The following is a 13,340-nucleotide window of genomic DNA, read 5'->3' on the forward strand; positions in this document are numbered from 1 at the left end:
CCAACACGTTTCGTAGGTTTTTCGCGCGGTGTTATCTAACTGCAGGGGCTTGCGTGAGTTACAAGCTAACAGGCCTCACGCGATATGCAGCTTAAACGGAACAAGTCCATTGGAGACCAGAGCCAATTATAAATGTCACAGAGTCGAGTAATAATTCTAGATTTAATATCATATTCCTTTTTTTGCATAACCTTGTCTCGCCATCGAGTCCCATAATCAAAACTGCAGCAAATGCTCGCGTGATTTAGTTTGCGTGATGTCATGAAGTGAAAACATACGTCACGCGAATCACTTGCATGCCTTTAAGCGATCAAAACTCCTTTTGGCCTGCCTCGTGTCATTTGTTTTAGAGCGCAGGGGTGGGGGTAACTCCCATATGAAAAGGTCGGGGATGCTCGTCGGAAAATTTGAATTAAACCTCGAGCTCAAGCTTTGTCTGACCCCTAAAAGATGCCAATTAAAATAGAAAAAAAGCTCGATTACCAGATTACCAGGCTGTTTAGGAACAAAGCCTTCGCTAGTATTGACCGGCGGAAATCGAGCCTAAAAGCGGAAATAACAGCGTTTTTATTATCATTATTTCTTAGACTACACCCTAATACGACCTTGGACAGCTACAAGTAGTGGCTTTTCGTCATGGACACCTTGAGGACGGAGCCTACTAAATACAAAGGTTTTTGCGCCAGGTTAGGACCACGCGGAAAAAGTAGATCTTTGCAAGGTCTATAGAAATCCATAAAGAGAAATGGGAGTAGCTACGCATTTTTTCGAGATAATTAGCCTTGAATCTTAACAAAAATGCTGACATCAGCATTTTTCTGAAAAAAAGAAGGAAAGGATATTTCTTAACAGATCTCCTTGGAATTCGCCTTTACATACAGAAAAGCAAACACATTTATAAAGATCTTAAAACTACATGGTAAATGGTAACATAAAAATTAAACCATTTTTGGTGTGTTTTTCATAACAAAATCGTTGCAACAGCGCTTTTAGTGTCTCTCATGTCAAGTTTAGCGTCGTCTGAAAGGTCATTTGCGGTCTATCCACACTAGTTTTATCCTCCCTACCCTCCCTGGTTTCCATTCATTGCCTTGGTTTTTTTGTATCTTCTGGTGAATTTCTATTGTTCAGACGTTCTGTTCCTTAAAACTCAGAGAAATAATCTAATACAAGTTTTTCTTTCTCCGTTGCTCTGTTGCATTAGCCCTTTCTTACTCTCCAGACGTATTTTGAATTTAACCTACTCACTCGGCAAGCAAAAGAACATTGGTCAGACCGTGCACAGGATTTACAAAATGCCTAACATATAGCAGGAAGCGAAGGAGCGAAAGAAGGATCAAGTGAATCTCCCAACCACGCTTAAAACTTAAAGTGCATGGGTAAGCCTCTTGTTTGGTTACCCCTAATAACAGGGTTACTAAACAGCGCCTGATATGTAACTTATGAGACAGGTGACAGGTCAGAAATTCGACGTTTGAATCGGCGTCGCATTTCAGTAGAACGCGCGGCAGAAATGCGGCAGCCGATTCAGACGACGAATATCCATCGAATTGAATTCGTTTCACTGAATTCAGTCGACACGGCAGAAATGCGACGGTATGAACCGAGCTTTAGAAATAAGAATTTCTGGGTTTCCTCGGCGATGTTAATCGTTTGTGAACATAAGAAAGATAACAAGATGTTGTGTATCATGACCTCTATCAGCTAACACAGAACAAAGCGTGTTTTGTGTGAAGGTATAACAATAGTTGAACTAAAGTCAACTGAAGTGAAAATTTTGAATTTTAAAACATTCAATGTTTAGGTTATGTTTCTCTCTCCTTGTACCCTCCGAGACAGAGATTCCGCTCTCCAGGAAGAGGGAGTGACGGGGGGCGTCTTCAGGTAAAACACTTGTCGAGTCATCACTGCCAGTGTGACGTCACGTTTCGCTTGGATTAAATTCAAAATGGCGCCCAAATTTGAACTCGAAGAGGTTGTCAAGAATGAGGAATTTTCTTCAGATATTGCCACCCATTTGCTTCAGTTTGCTAATTTTGTGGCTTTAAGTGTTATTTAAAAGCTTTCTTTTATTCTTTTTGTCAGCCAAAACATTCAAAAGTTAGATAATTTGAAAGAAACCTTTCTGTCGTGAAGCAAATTTGTGGAACTAAAGTATCAGCCGTTTGACCTTTCGAGGGCCAGTGGAAAGCGAAGCAAAGATGTTTTGACACAAGAATAAGAGGTTCGACAAAGGGTATACTGGGCTTCTTATCAGTGGAATTCCAGTTCTCCAGCGCGTGTGGTTCGTCATATCAATCCCTTCAAAGTTCAAAGAGTGGGTGTGTGAAAGGAACAGTTGTGTACGTGACATCTTACAGATAGCCGGATTAGGTAAGTTTTCACCTTTGTCGTACTACAGTTTACATTTTAGAGCAATGCCCGCAATTTGGGTAATATTTACAGCGTGATTAGTAGTTCTGATACTATTTTATTCGTGAGAATAGAAGTCATTTCTGACAATGGTACATACAAAATACCTACAATGCAATCCTCTCAATTGTCATATCATAATATTTAAGACTCACTTGAAAAACGGGGCTAGTTCCTGGCCTTTGGCCAAAGTGTGTCTAGCTCTTCCCTGATCTCTGCTTTGGAACTGGCTATTTTGAATATTGAACTAGTAGGAGTTGAACACTGTTAATCCTAAATGTGCTGGAAGTATGACTTCCTTAGACCGTAATGTTTTCAAACCCACTTCAATATTTTACAGGAGCCATTGGGTGGCAGCCAGTGAGGAATTACATGGCATGGCACAAAAGGAAATTCCTCTTTGATTGCCACCCAAAGATGATGGTTTCCTTCAGTCAGACACATAAGCTTGGCCATGTTTTTAGATCACATGAGATAATCAGTGGATCTTGGACACCATTCTTTAAAATAAAGTGCCTGACCTGCTCCAGGTGATCATTTTCATTTGCAGATTTTGGTGTTAACATTCTGTCAAATTCTCTGTACTCCCATAACTCTGTTGTTTTAACCAGTTGATAATCATGGGATAAGTCAAACAAAAAACAAAACAAAAAAAAAAAAAGAATCAGACATATAAAATTTGGAATGAATCAGTTGCTTTTCATTCTCATTGGGTTCATCAAGTTTTTGAAAACAAACATGTAGATCAGGATTGCCTAATACATGTAGTTGAAAGTTTTCATGTGATTACCTGTATGTCTGGTTGTCTTGGTGGATTACGCATTGATTTCTTTGCTTTTTTTTTTGTTGGATGTCGTTCTGGTGTATATCCATGCTTCACTGGTGTTAGATCAAATCATTTTTTACTTTCTGATTCAGTTATATCTTTTTGTGTTTTCACCAAGTTTATCATTGAGTCATGTACTAAAGTTGCAGGAACAAAATCAGTTAGTTGTTGTTAAATCAGAGGGGATGTCTCCTTGTTAGGAGTCCTGTGTAATTCTCAATACTACTGTCAGATACAAAGGTTATTGGTACAGCTGAGACTGGGTTGCAGTGCTGCAGTAAAGGCCCTTTTAGATCAGCCATCTTCATAATTGATTGTATGGAGATGTTTTAATATTGAGGAACTGCTTTCATGTTTGCTAGTTTGGCCTTACTGTCAGTTAAGGAAAGCAGGTGTTTGTGTTTTTCAATAATTTCTTTAAGTACATAATTATCAGTCAAATGAATAGGTCTATTAGATGTGATACCAGGATTTTTCTTTGTTTTTTTTTGGACAGACTCTCTCAAACATTAAGAGGTACAAACTTTTCTTTTCCATGAATTATGACCTTGGACCTACAAAGGTTGCTTTGTCATTATTCCATAGACCACTGTAGACAAACCACCCACTTTTGCAACCTCCTTGAGTGGAATACACTTCACACCAGTAGTGATGTGATTTTAAGTAGACTATACCAGATAATCTACATTTACAGCCATTCATATCAATTGTGGTATTTTCCTTGTTTAAGCTTGGGATGTACCCTTTTGTAGAATTTCCTGATTGTGTGTATCCTACAAAAAAATATGTCAGGTTGGTTTATTACAGTTGTCGATTGTTGCACCACTGCACTGCAAATTTAGGATCGCTAATGATAACACAATCAGAATCACAATTATTATTTGAGTCATTTTGTAGCAGGACAGAGTGTAACGTCAGGTTCACGGCGAGTGTTGAAAGGCTGAATTGTCACTTGCTAGACAACTTGTCGCGATGAGACTAGTGATTTAATTGACGATAATCGAATGTAAACTGAAATACAATGCAGCGAATAAACTAATTACTAGATAATAGAAGATTACAAGACGACAAGAGTCACGAAACAATAATAGCAAACATTCCAATCATAACTGCGGTACAATAATACTTCCAGTCAAACTTCTCAGTAAAGATATAATTAAAATCATCAGTGATCCCAAGCAGATACACATGCTGCTAACTGTCCTAATAAAATAAATGATAACACTCTAAAATCTTGAAAGCAATAAAATTGCACGATGCGATAAAAACGTGCTTGCGTGAACGCCACTGAAAGTGATGTGGGAATTTACTAGCAAGGAAAGGACCTAACTGAATTACCAGAGATTCTTATAGGAAGTTGCTAAATAGAAACCTAAGCTAGGGGGAGTGTAAACTATAAAGATCTATCGCTAAAAACAAGATGAAATAAAAACTTTGAAAACTGGGGCTCTGCCACGTGTTGGACTTAATACAATAGGCTGTTGTATGAAAAACCAAGACTGAAGGTACTTAAGGTTAAAAAACGTCAAAAATTGAAACTTATACTAAAAAAAAGCATAGAAAATAGTTTGTACTTACACATCGGTTCCCGCTTGCTTTCTGAATAGTCAAGGGTAGCTTAAAACTTAATTTACTTAAAAACACGTACTGTGCATGATAACTGAAACTTGAACTACTGGCAGGAATATACTGCTAACACTATCTATATACGTCCACGTGTAAAAACTAATGACGTCATTGCTAAGCAACAAATTGGCGAATCAGAAAGAATTAAGATTACTCACTTAATTAGAGAAGCCACGATATAGTGTTCATTACACAGAGCATTTTGACTTTGGGATAAAATTCTGTAGTGTAAGTTTGTGTTGTAACACCTGAAAGACATCAAACTCTTTGGAATTTAAGAAGAGTTTGTCCGATACATCATCCAAACTGATTGGAAACACACTGTATCTAAACTTGTGACATGAATTGTGGCTGACATGTAGGTCATTACAACAAGTTTGTGAATAGTTTGTTTGGATTGAAAATTTCTCTTGAAGGTCATCAGGCATAGATTCTAGAAGCCTGTATAGAATGGAGTCAAATGCAGCTTCTTTATCATAGGCATAGTATGTGTGGCCATTTGATGTATTGTCTCTCAACCATGTCCATTATGTCATTTTACTCTCATGAAATTTCCTCTGTTCCCTTAACGCAAAAGAATCAAATAGTGCAGTGAGGCCTTCCTTTAAATCTATATTTGGAGAGCAATTAAAATGGCGTTTGAAACTGTAATAGGTCAGTTCAAGGAAAGTGTCTTGATGGTAGCTGTTATGAATTCCATTTGACCCATAATTATATGATTGATAGCATGTCTGTTGTGCTGTTAAGGAATTACTGATTCTCTTTCTTCAAACCTCACATGGGTTAAGTTTGCATTTCCATTCTTCATCTTTGCAAGCCTGACACTTTTGTGAAGCTTTATTTTGCTTGTCAGGTTTGTCTATTGATTCAAACTTTTTAAGATCATCATGAGAGAGAACATTTGGGGTAATGAGAGAATTGGACATGAAACTTATACAGGGGCTCTTTGTGGCAATTTGAGTCCAGACAGCATAGTGACATTGCTGAGTAGATGTGCAGAACATTTCTAACATGGTTTGAGGGCTGTGGTTGATACAAACATTTCTGTATGGAGCAGGTTTGCCTCCCAGAAAAGGACATTTTATTTTGAGAACAGTTTTTATTTCTCCATTTTCCTCTATGATTCCATCAGGAGAAGAACCAAGCCAGCTTTGATTTTTGTCATCAATTGATTTTAAAACCAAATTCCAGTTTCTTTGACAATAATATCACCTTTATTTTGATTCAAAAATGTTTTTAGGGAAGTGGCTAGTGCACTGTCTTCATTCATACTGTACATGTAGAACCCCACAACATAGCCAGGTTTGATTCATTGGCTTCTTTTTGTGAGCCATGCAAATCATTATGCAGATTATTCTAGTAATCAAGCATGGCTGTTTTGCCATACCATCCAAGAGCTGTTGCAGCTTTGGTGCTATTAATTTTTCCCTTGCAGGCATTAAACCATTTAGCACTTCTTTGTTTGTAAAATTTGGGATTATTACAGGTACTTGCATCGTGAGATGAAATTGGTTGGTAACATTGGAAAGTATCAAGACTCTTTGCAGATAAGTTGCTTAACAGCTTTGTAAGTGATGTACCAGCATGGTACATGTATCATGCAGTTTTTACAGGTGGAGGTTTATTTTGCATAAGTTTTGGCCTCATTTACAAGTGTATCACATGAAAAACACTTTTGGTTAGCCAGCCACTCTGGTTCATGCCCCTCAGGGCATTCAGATGCCCAGTGACCTTGTTTATGGCATTGGATTCAGCTTTTGATGTCTTTTCTTCATCTGACTTGTCATTAAATTTTTTTAGCATTTGCCTCATGGCAGATTCATCCTCTTCATGCTTCAGTGCAAGTCCATCCCTTGCTAAGTAGGTAGCGCACCTTCGTTTGGTGAACTTTCTGACAAAAGCAGAAAGAACCTTGCCTGACAGCCTTATTTGTGGTTCTGGAATAAGTAATTTTTGGAGTAATTTCCTCCAGTACAAACAAAGTGCCCTGTCACCCTTAAGTTTATTTATGGCTTCTTGGAGTGAGGCAATGGACCAGTTTCCATTGGAAAAAGTAGTTCGTACAAAGTAGTCAAGCCTTCTTGCAACTGACGATACATGTTGATGATTCTCACTTGCATGTAGGACAGTCGGTATGGGTTGACATGTTTTCAGAATATTTGTTGATGAAAAAAGATCAGATTCAGAATTGTTTATAAGATTTTAATAATTACTTTTAAGGCCATACATGACCAGGCACCTGACTATATTTGTAATCTTATTCGTGTTAAAAATCCCTCCCGGTATGGTTTACGCTCTAATTCTCAAGTTTTATTAGTACCACCATCCACGAAAACGAAGAAAACACTTGGTGACAGGGCATTTACTGCTGCTACACCATCACTTTGGAACAAATTGCCGTGTGCAATGACAGATGAGGACAATTTTAACCATTTTAAGTCCAAACTAAAGACATTTTTATTTAGAAAAGCGTTTGAATAGCTCTTGATGTTTTATATACATTTTTACTAGATCCCTTGTTTTTAATATTTTAATTTTTAGCTCGCTACCTTAGCCTAATGTACATAATTATTGTAAATAATTAGTTTTAAATTTATCACACTATTCATAGCATATCGTTTAATTTATATTACTCATATGGTTTGTTAGGCGCATTTGATCATATTCACATGTTAATTTGCGCCTTAGAAATATTAAATATTATTATTATTATTATTATTAATATATTGTATGGTTTGTCTAACATGTTGCGATAACTGTTGTTTATCTGCTGCATTGTGGAATTCTTCATCGAACTTCCATGTGTCTTTAGAGACTGTACTATCAGAGGTTAACTCTTGAGCACACAATTCCCATCCGTCTTTCTCACTGAAATGCTTGGTGCTTTCTAGTGATGTTTGTTTTGGTTTAGAAAGGGGGAGAGAAACAAGATCAGGAAGAGCTGTCAAATCGTAAGAACCACAGGTTCCTTGTATATCGTCCATTTCAGAAGTTAAAAGGAGTTCTGTTTCAAGAGATGCAGATGACTCAAAAATCTGTAAAGTGATTGGTTTTCCTCCTGATACTCTTGCTCTTTGTAGGGAGAAATAATTTTAACATCATCCTGGCACATGGTCCTTGGAATGATGTGCAATTCTGGATGTTGCATTTGTGCATATTGCACAATCCCTAGGAAACCCCTGGGGAATGCTTCTTGTTAGGTCTTTGTATGTGACACGAGGTATAAATTTTTTCCAGTGGTTTTTTAAACCACTGGTTGCTAGAGAACTGTTTCTTTGGTCTCTTTATAGCCATTGTCAAACCAAAGCATGATTGATATTAACTTTTTGTAGCAGGTAGGGTCAACCTCTGAATTGTTGTTGAATACTTCAAATAATTTGTAGCATTGTTTAAGTACATGTAGGTACGGGTTCCAACTGTTTCTTAAGGGGGTAAAGGTCCTTGTAGGATGTCTAATGCTACATCAAGAGAGCAAACTCTGAGTAACAGCCCTTTTGACACTCATTTTTGTTTGAGGTGTCAAACTAATCCAAGTTAGCTTTGTTAACCGATGTTTTACATCGGGTAACAAATGTTCTGCTGTAATTTTTTTGCCCTCTTTTTGAAGTTGGCCATCAGGGTTGACAGTAAAGTTGGTTTATTGGTTTATTGTTGTTGTAAGGGTTGTATGTTACTCAGTTCTGTGCTCCACCTCTGCTAAGAAAAGCTTAGGAATATGTTGAACCATCTGAAACGCCATAGATGACCTCAATTTTTTTTTTCATTTTCAAGATCTAGGTCACCAATGGCCTCACACAGTTGCCAAACAAGAGAAGAAAGAATTTGGTGATTTATTTTGTGTAATGGAAAAGATTAGCTACTGGGCATGAAAAATCCCTCTGTAATGCTGAATAGAAAAAAACCCCGAGGGGAGGGGTACTTTGGGAATTTCTGGGTGGGGATGTGTCACTGGGATCCTGGAACCCTTAGCGTATACCAGAGCTAGTTCAGCTGAATTTTGCTAACCTATACTAGAGTAAACTCCCCAAATCCCCCCATCTGTAGACACTGTTGAGGCTGATTTGCGTAAATTTAAACTTGCCGATTTGATTTTTTTATATTTTTGAGTGGCAATTCCTGGTTGCCTTACTCTAGATAAAATCTTCAACCAACTAGTCAGTTTTGTGAAAAATGATACCCTATTCTAGACCCAAACACTCTGATTTATGTACCCTATCCCAGAGTACACTGCTTGAAAACCATACCCTTCACAGCAGCACATACTTATATAGCCCATATATGGCAGTGCCCCCCCCCCCCCCCCGGGAGAAAAACTGACAAATAAGTCTGGCTTTTTTACATGTAGGTTGGTCGGTTTATTCTTCTTCTGAAAATATTGATTCAGAACTGAAGTCTGTGTCAGAAACAGTAGGAGTTGTATCAGATTCACTTGATTCCAAGGTGTTGTCAATGTTGTCTTCATCTTCATTTTCAAGATGATGGGGACTGTAAGTGCCCCTATAGCACGAGTTTTAATCCCTTGTTTTGATTTGGTTTAATCTTTAAAGTCACACTAGGTGGCTTGTCTTGCACTCTTAAGTTGTCTTGCATTTCCATACAGAATGCGTGTTGCGCTAGTCATCTATTATGTAATTCAATATAATTTAGGAAAAAAGGACCTTTGATCATTTTTCGCAAGCACTCGTGCTTCGAAGGGAAAAAAGAAATTACGTCCTATTGCCTGTTAGTCAGGGCGAAGGAAGGAAAGGTTCTGTTGATGTCAACTCTTGCCAGATCTGGCAATAATGTAAGTCTGATTTACCTGGAATATTTCTTAAGCTATTTGCTTGTCCCTAATTTCGTAAATCGATTGTTTTTAGTTTCATGATACAATACAACAATAAAGAAGGCGTTTCAAAAGAAGTTTGGTACGAAATAGGTTGTGTCTATCTGTGGATTTTGTGTGGTCCAGCTAGCGGTGGACAAGCGCCGCTATATGGACCTTTGTTGATTTCATGGCTAATATTTAAATCTTCAAATCCAACCAATGCCCCTGTCCATTTACACAGTACAATTCCTTCCTTTATGGTCATTTCATTCCAATAAATTCCTCCAACTCCCTTGCAACCCCTCTATTCATTTCTTGCACCATGATTGCTAGGTTTTGCCGAGATATTGGATTTGTGGTACTAGCTGCCTGACGATATTGTTTCACTGTTTCCCAGATACATGTGGGAATAAGGAGAATGCTTTGCACAACATCATATCCTTTTTTGTGGCACTTGCTAGCTATCATGCAGCTCCATTTTATCACAAGAGGGTTGTACCTCATTCCTTTGGGATGTGGCTTCTGTTTGTTTTTGGTCAGTTTTCCATGCATTGCAAATTCCTCCTCCTGGCATTTAAGGGATGTTAAGGTATCAGTCAATAGAGCACATAAGACAGAATTTTCAGTAAGCCACTGGTTTTGTAAGGCAATATCCATCAATTTGGCTAGGTCTGAAGATGTGGGGTTGTAATGTTTGGGGGCTTCAACATTTTTTTGTTTTTCTTTTTGATATAAAATGTAATCTTGTTTTGCCTTTCTCTGGTTCTGGCGACAATTTTGTGCACGTTTTTGGCCCTGGCAATTAGTTCAGCATGTGATAGGCTACTGAGTTTAACATGGGAGTCGTGAGCTGTTTTGGATTGGAAAGTCTCTGGAGGTTTTGTTTGGGAATGCATGTGGGACCATGGAAAATCCTGACATTCATGACATTGTATTCTTAATTCATTAGATAGCATGTAAGAACATTTGGTACATGACCTTCTGATACATTTAACAATTTCTCCATCAACAACTGTCCCACAAGAATCAACATAGTATGACAAATGTTGTTTTTTTCTTTCAGCAATATCAATTAGGGCTGGATCACTTATACCAGGACAAACACATACATGTAAGTCATCAGTTGTGTTAAGTATCACAGCAAGAGCAGATTTAAACATGTCTGAATGAAAGATGATATGTGGAAGCTCCCCATAATCCACTTTGTTCCCCAGGATTTACACTGTAAAATGGCAGATGTCATTTGTTGCAATTGATATTTTTGAGGGAAGGAAAAAGGTGATTTTGTTCCAGTTTGGTACACCATTTGTAATACTGTGCTTAGAAAGGACAATCTTAATCACTGGTTGTTTTTGAATTTGAAAATGTGACTGTCCATGGAAAAATGTCATGAAGAACAGATGCAAAGATTGTATTTGCATGTGGCTGTAGAGGCCCTGGATATTCCCCATGAGCATGGCTTCCCTCAGCTGTGTTAGCTATTGGTCTGCATTCTTCTAGTCTAGTTTAAGTAGACATTGTGCAAAAATGCCAGCATTCAATTTTGAAGTCATGGGCAATTCATATATTTCTCCTCCTGGTATGTCAAGATTAAAACTAAGATGATGTGGGAATGGAATGATCCATTTCTTTATGTGGTTTGGTTGCAGTTGCTTGATCAGACAAACTGGAGTGGTTAATTACAGATTCTTGTTTCTCTTCAAACACAGTTTGGGCTTTCCTGTAGTCAAGCTCTATTTTGACAGATTTCAAAAAGGAAGGCCTGCATGACATGCATATATAACTTACTTTAGATCCAACAAAATCTATTGATCTATAAAGGTCATTATTGAAATCAGTTTTACTTCCGTTCTGTTCATCTAAAAAGTTACATGCCACTGAAAAAGTGTTGTTAAATAGTTACACTGATGTTGTGTTTTTTGCAGAAAATGTCACTGGAAAGGCAAACTTCACTTCCGCACTGTGAACATACCACAATGCACGAACTCACCTTCAAAATGCCCTGCAGGGTATTACTTCAGGATTTTGATGAACTTTTACCCTTTAACGGCTTGTGCCCCCTGCATGATAAACTGGCGTAGTCTTTATCACACACCTTTAGATTTTTAACATTTTTCCATATCACCTGTGAAGTCACGAGGGTGACATTTAATTTCATACTGCCCAATCATGCTGTCATATTTATGAGTTCCTACATGTACTTCATTTTTACACCCCCTTAGGCAAGATTCAACACCTCTGGTTAAATTCCCACTGATTATGACCACCCCTGTTACTTCCTTAAATGGCACAAAGTCATGCAAAGGCTTACCACAGCTTGATAGCCAGTATAAATCACTTGTTAACTTAAATTTGGAATTAATTTGTGATCTCAAATTTGAGATAATCACATGTGGTGCAAAGCTTGAACAATGTTACTTTCCTGATATATCTACAACTAAAATAGATGCCACCAATCTTGTCGACTTAAACACCATACTGAAGAGAAAGCCTGGATGGTGAAATTCAACCATTTTCACACAAGGATAACTGAACGATATACCAATAAAGATGTACAAAACCAGGCAAAGTAGGGGAATTTCTGCAGAATGTCTGGAGCTAGCATCAAAGTTTTCACCCAGTATTATTACACTAACCACAAATAAAACCACTAAAAATGGATAAGACAGGGCAGCTATGGTCAGACTGAGAGCAAGAGCTGCTTAGTACATTGAAGCAGAATGAAGCTTATAGACCTCCACTAGAGTCTGAGATGTGTAAAGGTTAAAAAATGCTATGAAAAAGGAACAGACATGTGATCATAACAATGGAGAGAAAAACCCTTGATGCTACACTCCAAAAATATTGCATAAGGGAGAATTTTGATTGTGACTTGATTCGTAAGCAAGTCTTATAAAGTGGTTAAAGCAGAGACAAAAATAATTTCAGAACAATAACAGCAGGAAACAATAATTATTTTCTCCAGTAAATAGTTTAGTGTTTGGTTGTACTTAAACACCTGTTTTGCACATGTTTTGCATACCATTTCCCGGTGCGTGAGGAAAATGAGCACAAAATTACACAAAGTATAGAATAAAGTAAGCAGGGAAGACTAGTGTGATGAACATGCCTTAATTTAAACTGTAGTAAAGACAAGCAAAAAAAAAAAAAAAAAAAAAAACCAATAAAAATAACCTTTGAAGCAAACCCAGACTTAGATCAGTTTGATTGTACAACACATTCCATGCTTTAGTGGAGGGTTGTTTTTTAGTTTGAATGTGATGACTTGAAGGGATGTAAAGACTACAAGGCAGCCTTGAAAATCTTGGAAAGGCATGAGAAATAGTAGCCATTAAAACATGGAAACGCAGGACTGTTGCCACAGCAAACACAATGTAGTGGCATTGTTCAGGAATAAGCCAAGTTATGTCAAATAATAAATCATAAAACAACATTGCTGTCACCATAACTGTAAATAATGCTATGGAGTTTTATTCATCACCAGATTTTTTTTATCGTAATGACTTTCTATACACTACAATATTATTAGTTTTATTATTATTACATTTACTTAATTATTACTTTTTGTTGTTTTTGTTGTTTTCCATTGACAAGTTTTTAAATTATTTTAGAAAACAGCCCCAAGGAAATCCGTGTGCTGATTGGTTAAAAATCTTGTTTCTATAACTC

The 13,340-nt window shown here is 37.4% G+C and overlaps 1 protein-coding gene and 1 long non-coding RNA gene across 3 annotated transcripts; both read left to right on the forward strand.

Annotated features, from left to right (window-relative positions):
• The first annotated feature begins 1,602 nt into the window (after positions 1-1,602).
• LOC149116173 (uncharacterized) lies at positions 1,603-7,778 on the forward strand. 2 transcript variants are annotated; one of them, XR_016205339.1, is made up of 2 exons: positions 1,603-2,373; positions 6,665-7,778. It is a non-coding gene; the product is annotated as an uncharacterized LOC149116173 (long non-coding RNA). The 2 variants fall into 2 exon arrangements; XR_016205340.1 differs by lacking the exon at positions 6,665-7,778 and adding an exon at positions 2,753-4,770.
• A 917-nt stretch (positions 7,779-8,695) lies between these two features.
• On the forward strand, positions 8,696-12,857 carry LOC110063688 (uncharacterized). Its single transcript, XM_089282129.1, has 3 exons — positions 8,696-10,260; positions 10,735-10,782; positions 11,597-12,857. Exons 1-3 carry the CDS (start codon positions 10,090-10,092, stop codon positions 11,750-11,752), a joined length of 375 nt encoding a protein of 124 aa, XP_089138255.1. The 5' UTR covers positions 8,696-10,089; the 3' UTR covers positions 11,753-12,857.
• The last annotated feature ends 483 nt before the right edge of the window (positions 12,858-13,340 follow it).

The sequence above is a fragment of the Orbicella faveolata genome, unplaced genomic scaffold, assembly GCF_042242905.1.
Source record: "Orbicella faveolata isolate gen_17 unplaced genomic scaffold, um_ofav_v1 contig_12, whole genome shotgun sequence".
Lineage (NCBI taxonomy): Eukaryota > Metazoa > Cnidaria > Anthozoa > Scleractinia > Merulinidae > Orbicella > Orbicella faveolata.